This window comes from Myotis daubentonii, chromosome 18, assembly GCF_963259705.1.
Source record: "Myotis daubentonii chromosome 18, mMyoDau2.1, whole genome shotgun sequence".
Taxonomy (NCBI): domain Eukaryota; kingdom Metazoa; phylum Chordata; class Mammalia; order Chiroptera; family Vespertilionidae; genus Myotis; species Myotis daubentonii.
In genome coordinates, this window is record NC_081857.1 from 28,694,287 (window position 1) to 28,717,422 (window position 23,136).

General features: G+C 42.0%; 1 protein-coding gene and 2 non-coding genes across 5 annotated transcripts; all 3 read left to right on the forward strand.

Annotated features, from left to right (window-relative positions):
* Positions 1 to 4,841: 4,841 nt before the first annotated feature.
* KHDC4 (KH domain containing 4, pre-mRNA splicing factor) lies at positions 4,842 to 21,889 on the forward strand. Of its 3 annotated transcripts, none has more exons than XR_009449782.1 (14): positions 4,842 to 4,944; positions 5,457 to 5,673; positions 9,176 to 9,304; positions 9,681 to 9,760; positions 11,104 to 11,156; positions 11,406 to 11,569; positions 12,318 to 12,529; positions 13,602 to 13,662; positions 14,296 to 14,353; positions 14,593 to 14,846; positions 17,333 to 17,524; positions 18,451 to 18,535; positions 19,638 to 19,729; positions 20,607 to 20,664. XR_009449782.1 is itself a non-coding variant. In XM_059673493.1 (14 exons), the coding sequence occupies exons 1-14, from the start codon at positions 4,907 to 4,909 to the stop codon at positions 20,804 to 20,806; spliced, it is 1,863 nt and encodes a 620-aa protein (XP_059529476.1). In that variant the 5' UTR covers positions 4,842 to 4,906; the 3' UTR covers positions 20,807 to 21,889. The 3 variants fall into 3 exon arrangements, 2 of the variants coding, with proteins under 2 accessions (XP_059529476.1, XP_059529477.1); XM_059673493.1 differs by having other exon boundaries at positions 18,423 to 18,535; positions 20,607 to 21,889; XM_059673494.1 differs by having other exon boundaries at positions 19,638 to 20,748.
* Positions 11,853 to 11,981, forward strand: LOC132221443 (small Cajal body-specific RNA 4). The gene has a single exon (XR_009449992.1). It is a non-coding gene; the product is annotated as a small Cajal body-specific RNA 4 (non-coding RNA).
* On the forward strand, positions 16,125 to 16,261 carry LOC132221439 (small nucleolar RNA SNORA42/SNORA80 family). The gene has a single exon (XR_009449988.1). It is a non-coding gene; the product is annotated as a small nucleolar RNA SNORA42/SNORA80 family (small nucleolar RNA).
* Positions 21,890 to 23,136: the final 1,247 nt, after the last annotated feature.

Here is a 23,136-nt window from a genome sequence, read left to right on the forward strand (position 1 = left end):
CAGCAGGAGGCTCCAGCCCTCAGAGGGCGGGGTGTGGATGAGACAACCCACCCGTCCCTGTGGGTCATGATTGGTGGTGGGTGGGGCAGGATGAGAGAGGGCCGGACATGGGGGGGTGCGCATGTGTGTGTGGTGTGTATCTGTGTAGGAAGGGCTCTGCAGTAGAGAGGAGAGGGGAATTACTCCACCAAGAAAATCAGACCCAGGGAGAGAACCAGAGGCACCCCATCTCAGGGAGGACAGGAAGCAAACTGCAGACCCTCTTCCTGCCAGTGTGCGGGGGGGGGGGGGGGGGGCCCTTCTCTGTAGAAAGTGCTTCCTTGGAGCCTGGGGGAAGGGACCTGGAGGGGGCATATGGCAGGAAATCAGAGTGGGTGTCAGGGAGAGAGAGGGAGAGGGAGGGAGGGAGGGAGAGAGGGAGGGAGGGAAAGAGAGCAAGCAGGGGTTCTGGAGTCCCAGATCTGCTACTCACTCGCTGCGTGACTTTGGGTAAGTCACTTTGCTCCCCTGAGCCTGTTTCCTTGCTTAAAATTTTCAGATAAAAGTCTCTGCTTCAAAAGTTCGGTGTAGCCCTAGCTGGCTTGGCTCAGCAGATAGAGCGTTGGCCTGTGGACTGAAGGGTCATGGGTTCAATTCCGGTCAAGGGCACATGCCTGGGCTGTGGGCTCGATCCCCAGTAGGAGGTGTGCAGGAGGCAGCCAATCAATGATTCTCTCTCATCATTGATGTTTCTATCTCTTTCCCCCTCTTCCTTCCTCTCTGAAATCAATAAAAATATATATATTTTTAAAAAGATCGGTGTGATGAAATTAGATAATTCATGTAAAAACAAAGCACTTTGTACGTTGCTATTTGCACTAATGATTATAATTCTAAAGGAAAAGTTTGGGGGTGTTTGTGGCACAAGGGAGCAGGGTACTGAGCAATTATCACCAAGCCCAGGGAACCGTGCCAACTAAAACACAGGTTTAATTCACTGCAGCAGCAAGTGACCTTGAGGCTAAGGGCAGGGAGGGAAAGAGGAGAAGTCACAGCTTCCTGTTTCCTCCCTACTGGGAACACAGCCGGAGAGGCCCTGAGTGGACCTGGGCAGGCCCTCCCTTCTGTTCCTGCTTCTGCGTATTACGTACAGTAGTCCTGCTAACCTCCCTCACTCCACTGCCTTTGCACCTTTCCTGCTCTCGTCGGTGGAGCCGGAAGTCAACGGCATCTCCCACTCTTCTCCAACCCCCAAATGCTATTTCAGAGATGGATCCTGAGATACACCCTCACCACACCTCATCCTGTCTCCCCATGATCTCAGTCCTAACCGGAAAACATGCTTCATTGGGTCCTCCCATTTTGTGCCCATATCCCTACCCTTTGCACAACTTGCTATGATGGGAAAACAGAGGTGGGAGGTGGGTAGATAGAAGAGTGAGGCTTTTTCAAGGATTCCAGAATATTCAACACCTTCCTGCCCTTTGCCAACTAATTACAATGTTTGATGTTCAGTTTCCTTGGTGTGCTGGGGGAGGAGAAGGGCCCTTCAGGACAATAAATCAGCAGTGGGTTTTTAAAAATGTCTTTTTATTGACTTCAGAAAGGAAGGGAGCAGGAGAGATAGAAACATCAATGATGACAGAGAATCATTGATCGGCTGCCTCCTGCCCCCCACCCCCACCCCCCACTGGTGATCAAACCCGCAACCTGGGCATGTGCCCTGACTGGAAATCAAACCATGACAACTACTGAGTCATGCTGGCCAGGCAGCAGTGGGTTTAATGAACCTTACAGAGGAGACCCAAAGGTAAAAAGGTCCAGATGGTGCCAGGATGTTTGGGTTTTTCAGCAAGGGATACATGTGAAGGGGGTGGTAGAAGGGGAGGGCCCAGCCCAAGTTCAGATGAGTCCCATGAGTTACCTCCTGTCCACCCATCCAAGCATCCCCTTGCCAATCTAGCAGCGAAGGTGTCTGCTTAATGCATCAGACTTACTTTCTCTTGGCTTGAAGAAAAGAAGCTGGGTCAGAATTCTGCTATCCATTTGCAATATCTGGTCCTGTGATCAGTTCTTTTTTTACCTTTATTCATTTCTAATCTAAATCCTTTCCCTTGCCCTATCAACACCCGCCCTGTGGTTATGTAGAGAAGTGATGCCACCAGCTGGCCAAGTCAAAGAACTTCACTTTGGGCCCTTGCACTTTTCTAGAATTTTGTTGGTTGATTTATTGATCTTTCCTCCCTTCCTCCCTTCCTTCCCTCTTTTGCATTATTTATTCATTCGTGTGTTAATCACAGCATTTCCCAAACTATTACTATGTGCTAGGCACTGTGCTAGATGGTGGGAAGATAAAAATTAATAAAATAAGGTCCCTCACCTCATAAAATATAATAAACTTTTGAGATGGATGGTAGGATCTTTTTTTTTTTTTTTTTAATATATTTTATTGATTTTCTACAGAGAGGAAGGGAGAGAGATAGAGAGCTAGAAACATCGATGATAGATACATTGGTCAGCTGCCTCCCGCACACCCCCCACTGGGGATATGCCCGCAACCAAGGTACATGCCCTTGACCGGAATCGAACCCGGGACCTTTCAGTCCGCAGGCCAAGGCTCTATCCACTGAGCCAAACCGGTTTTGGCGGATGGTAGGATCTTTAAGATAATCTAGTCCAGCCCAGCTGGCATGGCTCAGTGGTTGAGTGTTGACCTATGAACCAGGAGGTCACGGTTGGATTCCCAGTCAGGGCACATGCCCAGGTTGCAGGCTCAATCCCCAGTGTGGGGCGTGTAGGAGGCAGCGATCAATGTTTCTCTCTCATCATTGATGTTTCTCTCTCTCTCCCTCTCCCTTCCTCTCTGAAATCAATAAAAATATATACGTATATTTAAAAAAGTGGCAGAGCATCAAAAAGAAAAATCTTAGGGATAAATCTGACAAAAAGGTGTGCATATTGGCAAACTGAAAACTATAAAGCACTGATACCTTGAAAACATTGTAAGAAGCCAGACACAAAGATCATATATGATTCCATTTATATGAAATGCCCAGAATCAGCAAATCCATGGAGACAGAAAGTAGATTAGTGGTTGATGGTGGCTGACAGGAGAGGAAAATGGGAAGTAACTGTTAATGGGTGCAGGATTGCTTTAGGGGTGATGAAAATGATCTGGAATTAGATACTGGTCATGGCAGCACAACTTTGTGAATACACAAAAAGGCACTAAATTGTACACTTAAAGCACCCTTTTGAAAAGGGAAGATTTTATGGTTCATGAATTACAATCAGAATCCCAACAGCATGTGTTTTGGGAATACAAGGCAAAGGGAAAACAATGTTGTTTAATCTACAATTCACTTGGGGGGATAGGGGCAGGACAAATTGAGTAAAAGGGTCAAATATATGGCAATGGAAGGAAACTAGACTTTTGGTGGTGAACATGCAATACAGTACACAGATATTGAATTATGTTGTACATTTGAAATTTATAGTTATTTTAAAAATAAGTAAAATTCATTTGGAAAAAAATACACCTGTATGCAGAAAATGCAGAATGAGAACCGGCTCGCCCGAACAGATATTAAAATATACACGGGCCCAGCTGGTGTGGCGCAGTTGGTTGAGCATCATCCCCTACACCAGGAACTGGCTGGTTGGATTCCTGCTCAGGGCACATGCTTGGGTTGAGGGCTGGATCCCAAGTAGGGGGTGTGCAGCAGAAAGCCCACTGATGTTTCTTTCTTATAGATGATGTTTCTATCTCGCTCTCTCCCTCTCTCTAAAATAAATAAAAACATATTTTAAAAATATACATGCACATGGAATTACTGTAATAAAGACACTATAGCAAAGCAAATAGATCAATGCAACAGAAAAGAATGCAGAAATATATATTTCACATCCAATATCGGTGGCATGTGTACGAGGGGGAAACTTATTAAATGCTGAAAGGGAAACAGTACAAATTTGACTTTTTAAATGAATTTGTATTCTATTAATCCTATCAGAATGCAAACTTATTTGAAAAACAGTGCTGTATTATATTTATGTGAGCTAGAGACTCCTGGCAGCTCCAAGGTACCCCCATGTTGGAAATCTCTGGCTTCCAACATCAACTCTGACTTCTCGGTTGGCCTTCAAGGCCTTTCAGGATCTGGCCCCCACACTCAGGCCAGTTCAACCTGAAGAGCTCGATCGCAGAACAGGGTTTCATGGCCTATTACCACTTCTCCGCTCCATTTCTTTCAAATACTTCAGTGTAAGCGCCTCCAAGTCGAGCACTTCACCTCCTTCAGAGTTGATGATACCACCTCGCCATACGCATCCGTCTGCGTGCCCGCCCGCCACCTTGTACTAGAAAGGCAGGACCCGTAGCTTTCCGCTTTATCTATGTCCTCCTCTTAAAACAGTGCTTGGCGCACGGAAAAGAAACAAAAATAAACACACAAAACCATAAATTCTTCCAATGACCTTTAGGACGAATCATTTTCCGTTTCCTAGATTAGGTAACTGAAACGTGAAGTGGGCAAAAGACCTCGAGAAAGCTGGCGCCTGGGATCCCATAAGAATACAGCTCAATTTGGGGGGAAATCGGCGTAATTCCCAGACTCGTGCATATTATCGTGTAGGTTCCCAATGTGCCCACAACACAGATCGATTCTCCCCGCGCTAATTTCGCTTTAACGCGAGGATCAGTAACCATCTTTCTCTGGGGCAAGGCCCGACAAGAAGGTCACACCCTACCAGCCTCGGCTAACGCCAGACGCCTGGAGATCCACGAGAGTCCAATCGGAATAGACGTTTTAACCGGAACTTCTTGGCCTCACGACCGGAAGAGACTATGCGTCAGGGCGTTAGGGGCGGAAGTGACGGGAGGGTGGTTGTGGGATAGTTGGCGGGTGGTTGAGCCGAGCCGGTCGCCATGTCCGCGGGGAGCGCGACACATCCTGGAGCCGGCGGGTAAGGCTTCGCGGGCGAGGGAATCGCGGCGAGCGGGGGGCGCGGGAGAGGCGGGGGGCCCTGGGGAGCTGCGTGTGGGTAGAGGGGCGCTGAAGTGGGAGTGTACTATCGGGGGGCCGGATTGTTGGGAAGGGTGGTGAGCAGGCCTGGGGCCCCGGAAAAAGGCCGGCGGGGATCGGCGGGGAGAGGAAAGCCGGGACTTTTGGGAGTGCGGGCCGAGGGGAAGGCGAAAACGAGGGCTTGTGGGACAGAGTGAAGTCTTTTGATGGGAATGACGGAAGAGTAAGGAAGTAGATTCTGGGAAAGGGTTGAAAGAAGTGAGGATTTGGGGAAATCATGCAGTAATTGTCTATTTAAGATGGTAATCTGAAGCCCTGATAGGAGATTCGAAGGTGTCAAGGGAACGTGATAGAGGGAAAACGGGGTGCCAAGGCACAGCAAGGGAAAAATAGTGTAAGTGAAAGCTTTTTTTTGGGGGGGGGGGCCTATTATTTTTCTTTTACTTATTGTAGGCGCCGCAGCAAATGGGACCAACCAGCTCCAGCCCCCCTTCTCTTCCTCCCACCGGCGGTCCCAGGTGGGGAGGTGCCCAGCAGTGGGGGAAGTCCTGGGGGCACCACAGCTGCTCCCTCTGGAGCCTTAGATGCCGCTGCCGCTGTGGCTGCCAAGATCAATGCCATGCTCATGGCCAAAGGGAAGCTGAAACCAACTCAGAATGCTGCTGAGAAGGTATTTGAAGTTGAAGGGACTCAGCTAATTGCAATTTTAAGAGGGTTTTTTGTAATCCTGTAATCTCACAATCAGTTGTATTAATGTGGGAGGAAACGGGTACGGAAATTTAAAGGTCACTTAGTTTTGGAATGTATCAGAAGTTTTGTCATTGGTTTTGACGAGGCGGTTTTGGTTGGGTTGATTACATTTATGGACCAAATAGCTTGTTTTGTCTGTGTTCACTTAGTTCAGCTTAAGTGTAATCATGTAAAGCAGGGATGTAATATGCTTTTTGATACATGTGCATTTTCCCCTAAAGTCAAAGGAGTTCAAATAAATCAAGTGAACTTTCAGATGTCTCTAATAATCTATAGATTCAACTTTTTAAAATTCTTTTTTTCATTTATTGATTTTAGAGCAGTGGTTCTCAACCTTCCTAATGCCGCGACCCTTTAATACAGTTCCTCTTGTGGTGACCCCCAATTTCATTGTTACAAATTGAACATAATTAAAGCATAGTGATTAATCACAAAGACAGTATATAATTATATATGTGTTTTCCGATGGTCTTAGGCGACCCCTGTGAAAGGGTCGTTTGACCCCCAAAGGGGTCCCGACCCTCAGGTTGAGAACCGCTGTTTTAGAGAGAGGAAGGGGGAGAGAAAGAAACCTCTATTTGTTGTTCCACTTATTTATGCATTCACTGGTTGATTCTTGTATGTTCACCCTGACCAGGGATCAAACCCACAATCTTGGTGTATCGGGTTAGATTCAACTTTTTAATGACTGCCTAACCAAAGTGCAATTACACAAGAAATAAAAGAATTTTATATATATATATGGTTTTGTTGTCTTCACACAATTAAGGAAATTATTTGAACATTTTATAAACTCCCTTACAGCTAGAATGGATCTGAACTTGGGAACCTTTAACTTAATTGCCATAGAATGCAAGAATTTTCCTATAGGATAATGAGTATATAGCGACTGTTTGTATTGCCAGAATGCATGCTTTGCACTTAAAAGAAATCCTTACAGCATTTCTATGAAATGAATTATTGTCACCAGTTATAGGTGTGGAAAGTTAGGCTCGTGAATGTAAAGGAACTTGTCCAAAATCTATGTAAGTGGTTGGCACGGACGTCTACTTCAGAGTCGTCTCAGACAATTGGATGTTTAGCTTTTGCTTGAAAGCCTCTAGAGTTGCAGAGTGCAGTATATTCCAAGGCAGCCCATTCTATTGGAATTACAATTTTTAAAACTTCTTTTGGCTTAAATTTGCCATCCTTGTGAAGAGATGAGTTCTGTATTTGAAAATTCAATGAATGTGAGGTTATGGACTTGTTAATTAGCATGTTTGTGGTGACTATTTCACAATGTATACATACAGTAAAACATCAAGTTGTACACCTTAAATATATACAATTTTTATTTTTTAAGTATACCTCAATAAAGCTGGAAAAAAAAGAATGATATTCTTTGTTAGCCTTCTAATTTATCAGTAGATAACATTAACAGAATGTTTATTAGTAGGCCATCACCTGTCTGGATACTTAAATATTCAAGTTCTGCAGAATTGGTGAGAAATTTTAATGACTTGGAAGTTTATTACTCATTTTATATTAATGGTTTGCAAAGATTGTATGAGTCAACTGTCCATTTCTAAGGTCTACAAGGAAATATTAAAAGAACACTGATGAAGGAATGCTCCATGAATATTAAAATTCTTAATACCGATGTTAATCATTTAGACTCATTTTTTCTCTAATAAGTAATTTTTAAAATGGTAAATGAACTCAGCAAGAGGCAGCATGGTGTATAAATACTGAATTTAGAATCAGAATACCTAGGTTTAAATCCCAGAATCCCCAGCTACTGGTTGGGTGGCTTTGACAGATGAGCCTCAGTTTCCTCATCTGTAATGGGGTTGGTTATATATATCTGTTAAGTCTAGTCCCATAATCACTAGCCTCATGTGACTAAAGATTTGAATTAAAAATAAAATATAAAAGTCAGTTTCTTGGTCACATTAGTCACATTTCAGGTGCTCAGTAGATATGTGGCTAGTGGCACCCATTTTGCACTGCCAGCTAGAGCAGCGGTTGCCAACCTTTCGGACCTCACGGACCACCAGTGGTCCATGGACCACCGGTTGGCGACGGCTGAGCTAGAGGACACTTACATCATCACACAAAGTTCTGTTGGACAATACTGATATGCCTGCCATAAGGATTCAGTGAGCTAAGATGTATAATGCATGCTGAAGAGGGCTAAACAAAGGTAAGGAGATATGTATTGTGTCTTTTTAGTGTGTCTCCAGATTTTAGGATCTTATTTGACTTTTTACACACTCTTCCTTAGAGAGTAATGGGGTGGAATGTTAATTAGATACAATTTAAGGGTGGTTGTTTTTTAAATTGATTTTATTTTATTTATTTATTTTTTTTTATATTTTTATTGATTTTTCACAGAGAGGAAGGGAGAGAGATAGTTAGAAACATCGATGAGAGAGAAACATCGATCAGCTGCCTCCTGCACACCTCCTACTGGGGATGTGCCCGCAACCCAGGTACATGCCCTTGACCGGAATCAAACCTGGGACCTTTCAGTCCGCAGGCCAACGCTCTATCCACTGAGCCAAACCGGTTTTGGCTAAATTGATTTTAGAAGAAGGGAGAGAGAGAGAGAAACATTGATTGGTTGCCTCCCACACTCGCCCACATTAGGGATGGAACCCACAGTCTGGCTCTGTGCCCTGACTGGGAATCAAACCCACCGCCTTTTGGTGTACAGGAAGACACTCCAACCAATTGAGCCACATTGGCCAGGGCCAATTTATGGGTTTTGATATTGAAAGATGCAGTTAGTTTAATTTGATATGTTGTGACCATAGTGTTAACACTTAAAAGCCTTACACAAAGGCTACTTCCCATTACACAGGTGTGGTATATGAGTTACTTATTTTGAATTGTGTGTTGAGCTCTACCCTGTATTTACACACATGGTTAGCTAATTGAACTGCAAAGCATCATGACTTGGCCCTTCTAATTCATAGAGTTTCTGTAATTATGTGGTCATAAAAATGCACACATGGCCAAGATTATAGAGAAATCTGATGGCAGCCTTCAAGTAAACTGTACTTGGTATCATTTTAGTGAGGTTTTTAAAATTTTATTTTTAAAATATATTTTTGTTGATTTCAGAGAGGAAAGGAGAGGAAGAGAGAAACATCAATGTTGAGAATCATTGATCGGCTGCCTCCTGCACGCCCCCACTGGGAGTCGATCCTGAAACCTGGGCATGTGCCCTGACCAGGAATCAAACCATGACCTTTTGGTTCATAGATCGACAATAGTGAGGTTTTATTTGCGTGTTATTTCATTCATGAAGAATGACCGGGGAGTGTTTCCAAGTATGTCTGTAGGCAGGTAAAGGGGGATTGGGGAAGGTATACTTTTGAATTGGGCATTGAGAAGATATTTCATCATGTAAACTTTTAATCTAATTTCTCTTTTTGTAGCTTCAGGCCCCTGGAAAAGGCTTAACTAGCAGTAAAAGCAAGGATGACCTGGTGGTAGCTGAAGTAGAGATCAATGATGTGCCTCTCACATGTAGGAACTTGCTGACTCGAGGACAAACTCAAGACGAGGTGTGGAGATGTTGGGCTTTGGGGAATGTGGGTGGATGTGGTTTTAGAAAAAGACTGCTAAATAAGGACAGACATGAATCAGATATTTATTAGTGTATTTGGGTCATACTCTCCAAAGTTAGGGTTGGGTTTGATTTAACTGCAGAGGAACTTCTTAGTGATGGTAAAAAAAACAAAACAGCTATGTGTAAATTCCCTGGGGTGGTCTGAGTAAGAAACAATGGAACTAGATTTTCAGATAGCAGAGAGAACTCATTTCTACCTTATTGATGGAATGGATGGATGGATGGATGGATGGATGGGGAAAATCTATCCTGCTACCTGTCGTTGAAGTCAATTGCCACATCATCTTTTTAATAGAAAATTTCCTTTTTAGATCAGCCGACTTAGTGGGGCTGCAGTGTCAACTCGAGGGAGGTTCATGACCACTGAGGAGAAGGCCAAAGTAGGACCCGGGTGTGTATGCATATCCTCTACTTTGGGGGAGGGCTGGGTATATGACTCACATTAGCTTAATATATTTTATTCTTAGGGAATACATGTCAGTGCTTGATTAGTAGTTTATGCAGTAGCTACTTTGGTTAATAGATATATAACTATGTATATGTATATGTATATATGCTTTATTGCAGAATTCAGGACATCTTCAATAGATACAAGAAGTGTTGCAATTATTCTTTTTCTATTGTGCTATGTTTTTTTATTTCACAGTGTCTTTATTGATGACAACAAATTATACAAAAGTGTAAAAGAAGATAATAGTTGTTAACACTTAATGTGATACTTGTAACCTGTTTTTTATGGAAATATTTCCCCTAACAAATGAGTTCATACTTTGTTGTAATCTTTTTTAAAGTTAAAAAAAAAGTAATCCTCACCTGAGGATATTTTTTCCATTGATTTTTAGAGAGTGGAAGGGAGGGAGGGAGACACACACACACACACACACACACACACACACACACACACCTGAAACTGAAGTGCGTGCTCTTGACCGGGAATCCAACCCAATACCGTTTGGTCCCCTGGTGGACGCTCTAATACGGGTGAGGAATGTTGGTCTGAGGCTTGTGAAATCATTTGGTCTGGCCTTGCTGACGCATTAGGGGTGAGTTAATAAATGTTTAACCAAATACAGCAGGCTAATTTTTAAGTTGATCGTTTTGTCTGGCCTGTGAATGATGTTATAAATATCCAGATGGCCCTTGGCAGAAAAAAGGTTCCCCACCCCCTGTTCTAGCCACTGAGAAACCCAGCCAGGGCTAAACAGTTTTTGTTATCAAGACTCCTTAATGGCTCTGATGATTATAAGTTGTAGGTTATCTATAAAGATTTCATCTCAGTTTAGCTTCGTCTTTTCTAGTATTCAATTTTATTTTTTTAATCCTCACCTGAGGATTGGTTTTTATTGATTTTTGGAGAGGGAAAAAGAAAGAGCCGTCGATGTGAGAAACATTGATTGGTTGCCTCCTGTGCATGCGCCAGCTGGGAATCAAACCCACAACCTAGGTATGTGCCCTGATTGGGAATCAAACTCGCAACCTTTTGATGTATGGGACAACACTCCAACCAAGTGAGCCACCTGGCCAGGACAAAACAACATCTTTAACATTGGCTTAGTCATTCCTCCACTGTTAAACCATGCTCTTAGAAATTAGCCATAGCCATTTCCATGTGCTGTATAGTTCCTTTCACTTATTTGGAAGCTTTAAATGTTATAAATTAGTTTTGGTGACTCATTTAGCTCCTTCTTTGGTTATTACCAGTTTGGGGTCATCATTTTATATTTCTCTTTATAGGGATCGTCCATTATATCTTCATGTTCAAGGCCAGACACGGGAATTAGTGGACAGTAAGTAATGTTTTTGGCTCACCTATCACTTTTTGGGAAAAGCAAAGTACAGGGATGTGTGTGATATTATTTATGAAGTACTCGTGAATGTACATAGGGATTTAGAAAGGTTGGGAGCCAGACATTTGGGTCACCTATAAAATGGATTAATACTCAGATAATTAAGTATTGGCCTGTGTTTATCATTGGTTACTAGTCAGTTCATTCAGTTCTTTGGTATAGTATCTTACTCTCTGTGCTTTTCCCTAGGAGCTGTAAACCGAATCAAAGAAATTATTACCAATGGGGTGGTGAAAGCTGCCACGGGGACAAGTCCAACTTTTAATGGTGCGACAGTCACCGTCTATCACCAGCCAGCGCCCATTACGCAGCTATCTCCAGCTGTTAGCCAGAAGCCTCCCTTCCAGTCAGGGGTACGTTTTGTGGAGAGATCATTAACAGCTTTATCATTTCTATAAAAATGATGTGTGCCAAAGAATACAGAAACTATGAAGAAAGAAGTAAAATCCTGAAAGTTACCATTATCGATATCAGATTAATGGACCATTTAGGTGTCCAAGATGTAGTAGTGAACATTTGAGCACATAGCTCTTCCTTCTGACATATTCCAGAAAGGGGCTTTTGATAGAACAAAGAGTGTGCGCATTGTACATTTAAAGTTAGTGGTTTGAATTTATATTTGTAAACCTGATGGCAGCTGGAGGACTAAGAAGGCTGAGTCTGATGAAGTAAGACTCTGCTGATACAATCCTCCTAAAAAAAAGGGTTGGAGAGAGCAGCCCTTATTGGAGAATATCACAGGGCTGACTGCACTACCCAACATTCTACTCCAGTTTTACAGGAAACTGTCTTTGCTATAATTTCTTAACATATATCAGTTGAGAGGAACTGGAAATGCTTATTCACTATTGAATTGGGATTTTCACCTCTTAGATAGGTTTTGCTGAGCAGAGAGGTAGGTATGAGGACTGTAGTTCTCATTTAAATTAAGCTACCTGATAAGGTTTATTTTAATGCCATTTTGATAGAAATGATAGGGGATCCTTATTCTGGAAGTAATTAAGTGTATCTGGAGAATGAAAATATTTTGTATAATGATTTCCATGGTTTGGATTTAACTTTATATTCTCTGTTTAACCTGATCTTTCTGTTCCTCCACAGATGCATTATGTTCAAGATAAATTATTCGTGGGTCTGGAACATGCTGTGCCCACTTTTAATGTCAAAGAGAAAGTGGAAGGTCCAGGCTGCTCCTATTTGCAGCACATTCAGATCGAAACGGGTGCCAAAGTCTTTCTACGAGGCAAGGGTTCAGGGTGCATTGAGCCAGCATCTGGCCGAGAAGCTTTTGAACCTATGTATATTTACATCAGGTATGGATGGAGCTGAGAACATTTAAATCCTTGTTAACTTAGCAGTACAGACAGCAGTGATTCAGAAGGAGGAAGAGAAAAATGGGCTTAATAAGTAGTAATGTGAAAGAACTTAGGTAAATACCAGGAGTAATCACTTTATAATTAGCTAATAAAAATTGTTGGATTAGGAGATAGGTTATCTTTTTTAGTATTCAACTCCTTGGATTTTATACAAGTCTATGATCCTAAAACGAGCTATCATGAGCCTACAATAACTTTGACTTAAACCTATCACAATATTTTTAAATGTCTTTTCTTTTTATCACGAAGTACTATTACTCGGGGAAAGACCAATAAAATAATATGGTAATAATACTAGTTGTGCCGGAACTGGTTTGGCTCAGTGGATAGAGCGTCGGCCTGCGTACTGAAGGGTCCCGGGTTCCATTCCGGTCAAGGGCATGTACCTGGGTTGCGGGCACATCCCCAGGAGGAGATGTGCAGGAGGCAGCTGATCAATGTTTCTCTCTCATCGATGTTTCTAACTCTCTATCTCTCTCTTCCTCTCTGTAAAAAATCAATTATATATATATATATATATATATATAAAAAATAATACTAGTTGTACCTTAAAGGACTTATAACATTACTGGAGGCCTGGTGCACAATAGGGGCCGGTGAGGGATGAGAGGTTGGCTAGCCGGGGAGGGACTGTGGGGGAGGGACCTCAGGAGAGCTCCAGGGCATGTCTGGCCCATCTCATTCAGTCTCAAGACCTCTGTCAGCAAGCGAACCTACCAGTCAGAGTATCTGCCCCCTGGTGGTCAGTGCACGTCATAGCAAGAGGTTAAGCGGCCTTAGCATATCATTAGCATATTATGCTTTGATTGGTTGAATGGACGACTGGACACTTAGCATATTAGGCTTTTATTTTATAGGATTTTGGGTCCCTATTTAGTGGTTTTCAGAAGCTTAGGTTTGTGCTGCATTGAATGTATTAAGTTTATAAAGCAGCATACAAAGTGAAAACAGAATCCTGTATCCTTTATTTTTCTTCCTTTTGAATTCTTGGTTGTTAATTTTTTTGCAGTCATCCCAAACCAGAAGGCCTTGCTGCTGCCAAGAAGCTCTGTGAGAATCTCTTGCAAACAGTGAGTTATATTTGTCTCATACTTATTCAGAACAACTACTGCCATTTTAGACTGTGTCTTAGCTATTTTTCCCACCTGTATTAGTTTCCTAGGCTGCCACACAAAATTACCACAACAGAATTCAAACAACAGAAATGTATTCTCTCATAGTTCAGGGAGCCAGAAGTCCAGAATTGAGGTGTGGGGTAGGTTGGTTCCTCCTGAAAGCTCTGTGGGAGAATCCATCCCACACCTCCCTCCTAGCTTCTTGTGATCGTCTGTAGCCCTCGGCATTCTTTGCCTTGTGTCAGCAGAACTCCATTCTTACCTCCTCTGCTAAGGGTAGCAGTCTTTGGATTTGGGGCTTGCTCTAATCCAGTTGGACTTCATTTTAACAACCTCCAAGCAAATACCTTGTTTCCAAATAAGGTCATATTTTGAGTTACAGGCAGACGTGAATATGCGGGGTGGGGGGGTGGAGGGACACACATGACACTATTCAAACCATTACACCATTCTCGCAACTAACATTCTTTTTAAGGGAGTCATATTTCCCTAGCCAGGGGCACAGTTGGCATGCATTTCTTGTTCAGGAGCTATTTCACTAGGGAATTTTGAATCTATAGTACATATTTGTTTTCCCTTCTCTTTCAGGTTCATGCCGAATACTCTAGATTTGTGAATCAGATTAATACTGCTGTACCTTTACCAGGTGTGTATGTCTTAAAGTATTTATAAAATATTTTGCTAGTGATATTTATGAATAAAATATTGATACATGAGGCTAGACTAAATTGTGCCAGGGCACTAATAGTGTTCCCTTCAACTTAGGGTAATTTGGAAAGCCAGTTGAGCCTCAGTATTTTTCTTCCCTGAAGATTAAGTTTAATATTCAGCTAAAATGTCTCATTCTGCTGCAGCTGATTAAACACTTTTTTTCTTCCCCTTCAGGCTATACACAACCCTCTGCTATAAGTAGTGTCCCTCCTCAACCACCATATTATCCATCCAATGGCTATCAGTCTGGTTACCCTGTTGTTCCCCCTCCTCAGCAGCCAATTCAGCCTCCCTATGGAGTTCCAAGCATAGTGCCACCAGCTGTTTCATTGGCACCTGGAGTCTTGCCAGCATTACCTACTGGAGTCCCACCTGTGCCTACACAATACCCGATAACACAAGTGCAGCCTCCAGCTAGCACTGGACAGGTAAGATGTCAGAATATGAAACATGATACCATTGAATTAGGAAAAATTGGGGCAGGGAAAGAGTGGAAAAGTGGTGATTTTATTCAGGAATTGTATGTAATATGAAATACTATTTTCCTATTTTTAAGTTTTTTTAAAATTAGAAACATCAATTTTGTTGTTCCACTTATTTATGCATTCATTGTTCGATTCTTTTTTAATTTAAAATACTTTAAAATTAAAAGGCTTTTTTTGTAGCTATTGTTAATCCTTACCTGAGGATATATTTTCATTTGATTTTTAGAGAGACTGGAAGGGAGTGGGGAGGGGGAGAGAGAGGGAAAGTGAAAGGGAGGAAAGGAGAAAGGAAGAGAGAAAGAGAGAGAAACATTGGTGTGGAAGAGACACATTGAAGGGTTGCCTCTCGAACCCGTGTGCCTGGTTGTCTCCTGCATTCACTCCTACCGAGGCTGGGAATCAAACCTGCAACCCAGGTATGTGCTTTTGACTGGGGATCGAACCCGAGACCCTTTGGTGTGATAACCAATGCTCTAACCTGAGCCACACTGGCCAAAGCTATTGATTGATTCTTGTATGTGCCGTAACCGGGGATCGAACCTGCAACCTTGGTGTATTGGGATGACACTCTAACCAACTAAGCTACCCAGCCAGGGCTCTAGTATCATCTTCTCTCTTACCACCAACAAACTACCTGAGTCCTTTGGAATAATGTGTATGTGTGTCTGTTCATCTTGAAGTTCACAGTTTCATGAGCCTTCCCACCTTATAGTTGTTTAGAGCAGGTGTCAGTGAACTTTCTACAAAGTACCTGATGCTAAATATTTTAGGCTTTGTAAGCCACGTGGTTGCTGTCACAACTACTGTAGCCCTGCTGTTGTTGCGCAAAAGCAGCTGCAGACAGTACCAAACAAACACGCATGTCCGTATGCCAGTCACACTTGATTGACAAAAATCGGTAGCAGGCCAGAATCATAGTGTGCCATACTGTGGGCCGTCATATGCCTGTACCTGGCTTTATATTTAAAAGTGCTCAAGGAGAAACTGGCTGGCCTATACTACATCTCTAGATGATTGGAATGGAATTACTAATCTTAGAGCTCTCATATACAGGTGTTCCTAGGCCAAGATATATGGGAACTTGCCAAACATAAGGATTATAAGTACTGGTATTTATTTCTCAAACTGTAAGAAACTAGAATTTTAGGAAAGAAGTAGGCAGTTAGCTCATCTAGACACATTATATCCATCATACTTAGAGGCAGGGGAGAGACTGAGAGAGCATGGTAATGGATTTATGGTGGGCCCTTCTCCGTGGGCTTCTCATAGTGTACCCATGCCAGAGTAAATTGCTGCCTCGAACCATTGCCCAGTCTCCTTACCTGTGGGCTGTCAGCACTGAAGAGGGTTGTACAGTATGAGACAACAAAGGATTTCTGGACTAAATTCTATTGTGGTCTCTAGTCATAATTATTTTACCTTTTATATTTAGGCAGAGCTATATAGTTCTCCAGCTTTGAGCCACATTCTGTTGTAATTAGAAAGCAGTATAGCAGAGTGTTTAACAGTTGGGGTTTAGAGATAGATATGCTTTCCCACGTTTGAGTTGTGTGATGTTGGGATATAATATAACCTATCGAGGCTTTGGTTTTCTTTCTATATAGAATGGGAGTAGCCCTGGCCAGTGTGGCTCAATTGGTTGGAGCGTGTCTCGTGTACCAAAAGGTCGCCAGTTTGATTCCAGGCCAGGGTGGGTACCAGAGGCAGCCTATCTGTGTTTCCCTCTTCCTTTCCCATCCTCTCTCACTTAAAAAAAAAGAAAGAAAGAAATCTGCCCTAGTTGGTTTGGCTCCATGGAGAGCATCAGCCTACAGCCTGAAGGGTCCCGGGTTCAATTCCTGTCAAGGGCACATGCCCTGGTTATGGGCTCAATCCCCAGTAGGGGGTATGCAGGAGGCAGCTGATCAATGATTCTCATCATTGTTGCTTGGTAACTTCTAAGTAAGTGGCTGGAATTCTTGTTTGTTAAAGGTCATGTTTGCTCCTAATAGCTCAAATGCACAACAGGTTTACCTGAGAGTTTAAAGCTGTAGAGATTATCAATTTCATGTTTCTCTACCATGAAGGTGGGAAGGCTAGGTAATACTGTTAGCAAATTATACATGAAGGGCCCGGCTGGTGTGGCTCAGTGGTTGAGTGTAGACCCATGAACTAAGAGGTACCAGATCTATTTCCAGTCAGGGCTCTATCCCCAGGATAGAGCATGTTGGAGGCAGCCAATTGGTGTTTCTATCCCTCTCCCTCTCTCTCTAAAATCAATAAAAACATATTTTTAAAAATTATACATGAAGGAAACTTAAGTGCCAGAAGTGAAAGATTCATGTGCTATCCCCTGATCATTAAAGTATATTATAATCATTGTTTCATTGTTTACTCCTTCATTAGTTAGGGATTCTCACACTTCCCCCCTTGGTTTGTTTTTGTCCCAGAGTCCGATGAGTGGGCCTTTTATTCCTGCTACTCCTGTCAAACCTGCCTTGCCTGCCGGCCCTCAACCCCCACCTCAGCCCCAGCCCCAGCCCCAGCCCCCACTCCCAACTCCAACTCAAACCCAGGCACAGAAGAGGAGATTCACGGAGGAGCTACCAGATGAACAAGAATCTGGACTTCTTGGATACCAGGTTAAATAAAATATCCTGTCTTAACTTTCCTAATCTTATTCTGTATTCTCCCTTTAAATAAAGATAAATTCACATCTATATCAACTGTCCTCCCAATACTAGGATTTCCATTTTCTGGAATCTACTTAGATTAGGTTTTTATCCTTGGGGGATTAATTTAAAGCAAGAGTTGATTCCTTCTGAGTGGGTTTTGTCCTTGGGCATACAAAGCCTTCCACCTAGAGAAGTCTCTGACTAGCATCTAGAAGGAATTCTGTAGAATTCTGGACTTCTCTTATTCATACACTTGCAAGCCTCTAATACTTCTTACTTCCCTACACATCTCACTGAAAGCTCATTCTACCAATATGTGGTTTATATTTAAAACCTTGGGTTTCAGTTTTTGATTTCCTTTCTCTCCCAAAAAAAGGTGGTGATTTTTTTTCCCTCCGATGCCCCCCTACCACCAAAAGTGTCAGAAATGCAGTGAATCTGCATATACATAATTATAAACACAGTCATTCACTGAGGATGTTTTTTTTCTTTAAGATTATGTAGTTTGGTGCAATTTTGTTTTATCAGGAAAAGCACCTTTACCTTTTGCTGGAATCCTTGAAGCATTCTTTTGAAACAAACTTTGAAATATTTTTATAGCTTATAACTAGGTTTGTACAAACCGTGTAAGTTATGGGTAGTTGAAAACAGAGACATAACATAGTGAATCACCACATCCCTAACCATCCCAACAGATAAATCATCTCTACTTTGACTGTGGTTATGCTCCAGATCCCAAGGAGCTATGTAGTGCAGTTTACTGCAATTTACCAGAAAGATGAGGCACTTGACAGTTACATTAAGGAGCTAAAGTCAATACAGCAGTTGTAGATTTGCTAATGCCACTGTATTTTTCTGCTCATAGCATGGACCCATTCATATGACTAATTTAGGTACAGGCTTCTCCAGTCAGAATGAGATTGAAGGTGCAGGATCGAAGGCGGCAAGTTCCTCAGGCAAAGAGCGAGAGAGGGACAGGTAAGTTAGTTGGAACGTAATTATATGAATACTGGTGGCCCAGTGCATGAAACTCGTGCATGGGGGTGGGGTGGGCCTGCACCCTCTCCAATCTGGGACCCCTCAGGGGATGTCTGACTGCCGGTTTAGGCCTGATCCCCACAGTCGGATACCCCTCTTGAAATCTGGGGCTGCTGGCTCCTAACTGCTCGCCTGCCTGCCTGCCTGATCGCCCCTAACCACTGCCTGCCGGCTGGCTCACCCCCAACTGCCCTCCCTGCCGGCCTGATTGCCTTTCAACAGCCTGCTTGCCCCCAACTGTCCCCACCACACCGGCCTGATCGCTCCCAACTGCCCCCTACTGCCAGCCTGATTGCTCCCAACTGCCCCCCATTGCGGGCCTGCTAACCCCCAACTGCCCTCCCCTCCTGGCCTGATCGCTCCTAACCGCCTCTGCCTTAGCCCTGCCACCATGGCTTTGTCCGGAAGGTCTCCCGGTCTAATTACCATATTACCCTTTTATTAGTATAGATATTCATATGTCATTTGTACCATTAGTGTAAATAATGATCATTGCTACAAGTTTCCATGTTCTAATACTGAAATGAAATCACTTGGGCAAACAAGTTCCTGTTGTAGTTGATGCAGTAATGGAAAATACAATGATATAACTTCCCCAGTCTTAGAGGCAGCTATACTTAGCTTTGAATAATTCCATGCTTGCTTATTTAGTCATCTTCCTTTACTTTCATTGTACCTGTATCTTGGCCATTTTTTTAAAAAGGGTAGGTAGGAGTTACACAATCAAGCCATTTTGCTACTTAGAATCGAGTATCATGGATGGAGGTGCTTGAACGGGAGTCAAGCCTGCCATCTAGTGCTTGGATTCTCCCTATGTCATTAGTAACCTTCGTAGGAGGGAGCTCACTTCCCATAACAGTCCTTCTGTTTTTGGCATGGCCTGGCGATGTAGACAAATCTTACAACTTGAAAACAGCTTGAAGGTTGAAATTAATGTGAACTTGAAAGGTTATCTGCAGACTGTATTGTTATTCCCCTGCTTATCTATGGGAGAATTTAAAATTGATTGAATTTGTCTGAAAGAGTGTTTCTTTTTTAACAGGCAGTTGATGCCTCCACCAGCCTTCCCAGTGACTGGAATAAAAACAGAGTCTGATGAAAGGAATGGGTCTGGGACCTTAACAGGAAGCCATGGTGAGTAAGGTATAACGGGGGACTAAGGGAGTGACTAAGACTGGTACTAAACTGTTAATTTTCTAACCTGATGTTCATTCAGGTGCGATACATTTAGGTGTTTAATCCAACCTCTATAATCTAATGAAAAAACTTTTCTTTTTATTCATACGGACAGCATATAGTTACACAGCATTTTATTTTCAACCGACGTGTGTCTAGAAAAGAGTCAGTCGACTTATATTTTATACATAACATCAGTGACATTAAAACCCTAGGAAATACTAATGATTGGTAGGTCATTTCAAAATTTTGTTGCCTTGTTATCTAAATACTTGGAGGTAATCTGAAACAGAATTAAAGATCGATATTTTTGTATTGGGAACTGAGCCATGTCTCCTCTCATAGCTCTGTTGGTTGGGAATGGTCAGCCTGTGGCTATTATAAAAAAATGTTGCTTCTTAGTATCCCAGAACTCTTAAATCCTGTAGAGGTACATGGGAACATTTTTGTTCCTTCCCTTTAGTCATAATAAAAATGAACAGAAGAAAATTAATATTTTTTTCTTTTCTTTAAACTCTTTAAAAGGTGAAGTATCGGCCTCAAAAGATGCCCTTGCTAACTTTCCTTTTTTCTTTTTTTTCTTTTTTTTTTTTGTGTGTGTGTGTTTCTTTTTTCTTTCTCTGTTTTCTTACATGGTTCTGGTGGATTCACATTTGCTGATGCTGGTGCTGTTTTTCGTGTGACCTTCAACGCATTTGGGTGACCACTGACCCTGTGACCTCAAAATGGCGTCCAACTAACCACTTAAAATTAACATCTTTTTTTTTTAATTAACGAATTTATGGTATTTTTTCTCGGCGGGGAATGGGGTTTGGGTTGTTTTTCTCTATTCTAGATTATCCAGTCAAGAAGATGAAAACCACAGAGAAGGGATTTGGCTTGGTGGCTTATGCTGCAGACTCATCTGACGAAGAGGAGGAACATGGGGGTCATAAAAATGCAGGTAGCTTTCCACAGGGCTGGAGTTTGGGATATCAGTTCCCGTCATCACAACCACGAGCTAAACAACAGATGCCATTCTGGATGGCCCCGTAGGAAACAGTGGAACAGACTTTTTTGACCCTCGGTGACTCTTCTTTAGCAATAATGCATGCGTTTGATTTAACAAGACTTTGGCCTGTACTGGGAACCATCGTGGACCTTGGCAGAAGTTAGAGGTGCAGTGTCTCCTTTCTTAAAAGGCTTTCATTCTTTTTAAAATACCCTTTTTTCTTCAGTGGCATAGCATCTGTTAAAATTTATGTGGGATCACAAATATGTCTCAGAAGCTTTTTTATTTAACACTCGGTGAAATGTGCTGTTCAACGCAGCATTCCATTGGGGTCATTCCTGTATACATTTGACCTGGTCTGGCCTTTCCAAATGAAGAACCCCTCTTCTGATGTAGACAGTTTTATTTGTATTTTACTACTGTTTGGTCAATTTTGATAATAACTTGTTACAAACCAAGCCTTACTATTTATTAGTAGGGAAATGATTTTAAGACCATCTTTTCCTTTCAGTACTAAATCTACAGATTCCTCACTCCTATTCCATTTTTGGGTTCTTTCTGTTTTGGCAAGTGCTGTTTCACTAGTTTAAAATTGTCAGGTATAGCTGGATCCTGGGTAAGAAAATGAAGTTATTTTTTTTATTGTGTCTTTTTTGGGGAATGATCCAAAGCTGGCACCTTCAGGCACACTTGTCTCAGATAGCCATTGCTGTTTTTATTGCTCTTCTAAGCTCTTGTCTTCAACTGGGTCAGAAAACTACTTGATCAAAAGCTGGCCAGAATTTATCATAGAAATGAAACACAGTGGTCTGTCTCTCTCAGAACTGTTGCAGCTAAAATAGAGAGACTTGACTGCTCCCAATAGGATGGTGGACTTAGTGACTGAAATGGCAACTTGTCCTTTTTCTTGGCATTACAGGTTTTACCAAAAGAACTTTTTTGTATCAATATTAATGTGTGAAAGTGAAGGAGCTAGTCTGCTGAATCAGTAGTTTGAGATACTGAACTGTCATTTTTGCACATTTGAATACTTTGCAGGCTGGCTTTGTATAAACGTATCCTCTGGTTTCCTATATGTTGTAAATATTTAGACCATAATGTCATTATAAATAAATGTATAAATATTCTGCTTGTGGTATCTCTGTTCTTAACTCCATAACCCATCCATACATTAAAATTCATAAACTTGTTTACTCATAGCACAATGACTTTCTAGCACCTCCAGAAAAATACATACATGGACCCAAAAGCTTGCATACAGTTCAGAGTTTTGACTTTCCAAAGTAAACCAGTTCAGATGAAAAGTGTCAATGTTTTAGCTCTCATGGTTAAAGGGACTTGATGAATGAAACACTTTTAACGGAAATGCAAATTATTGGAAGAACACTCTCAAAAAGGAAGTAGGATGGGCAGAAGTTTCAACAGAGTTCCCGGTGTTAAGTTCCTTCAGGTACCGGTACCTAAATAGAGGAATATAATGATAAAGTCTTCATTTATTTCCATGTTTAATTCAAGGCCACCTGAAAATTCTAATTTTATTTCCTGTTGGAGGGTAGTTTGCTTACAACAAAACAAAAATTATCTTAATAGGTTTTAGTTATATATGTTTAAAATACAGAACATATAGAATGTTCTGGAAAACAGAATATTGTCCAGATACGCCAAGGTTGTGGGTTCAGTCTCTAGTCAGGGCACATACAAGAATCAGCCAATGAATGCATAGATTAGATAAGTGAAACAGTAAATCCGTGTTTCTCTATGTCCCTTCCTCTCTGTAAAAATAAATACGGAATTCCAGTTAACTAGAACTGGTTTTCAACTGGTGTGCTGCAAGAATTTTTTAAATGTGCAATACCTGACTTGTCAGGGGCACTGACCTCCTTTGCCTTAGATTGTCAAAATGACAAGAGCCAACACAACAGCCATCTGGTGTGAATGAAAAAATACCTATTTTGTCAGATTAGCAAAAAGTTTTTGGTGTGCCACAGAATTTTAGTAATTATGTGTACCATGAGTCAAAAAAGGTTGAAAGTTGCTTAACTAGAACATCTGATCTTTGAGACTTGATCCACTGTTTTCAAAAGCCCAAGTCATAGCTATTCTTTGGGGAAATTTGCCTTTTCTGTTCTTGAGCAGTAAACTCTCCAGTCCTGCTCTGGGGGAGGACTTGGTGGGTACCATTTCCTGTTAACCCTTACCTTTGGCCGAATTAGTTTACCGCAAGCAGCGGACAGCCCTGAGTACTTTCCTTATCGCATCCTCTTTCTTTCTGAAATACGTTTTGATTGATCTTAGAGAGAAACAGCTATGAGAACCATCAATGGGCTGCCCCCTGCATGCCGTCCTCCTTTCTGACTTGTGTAAATAGTGACTT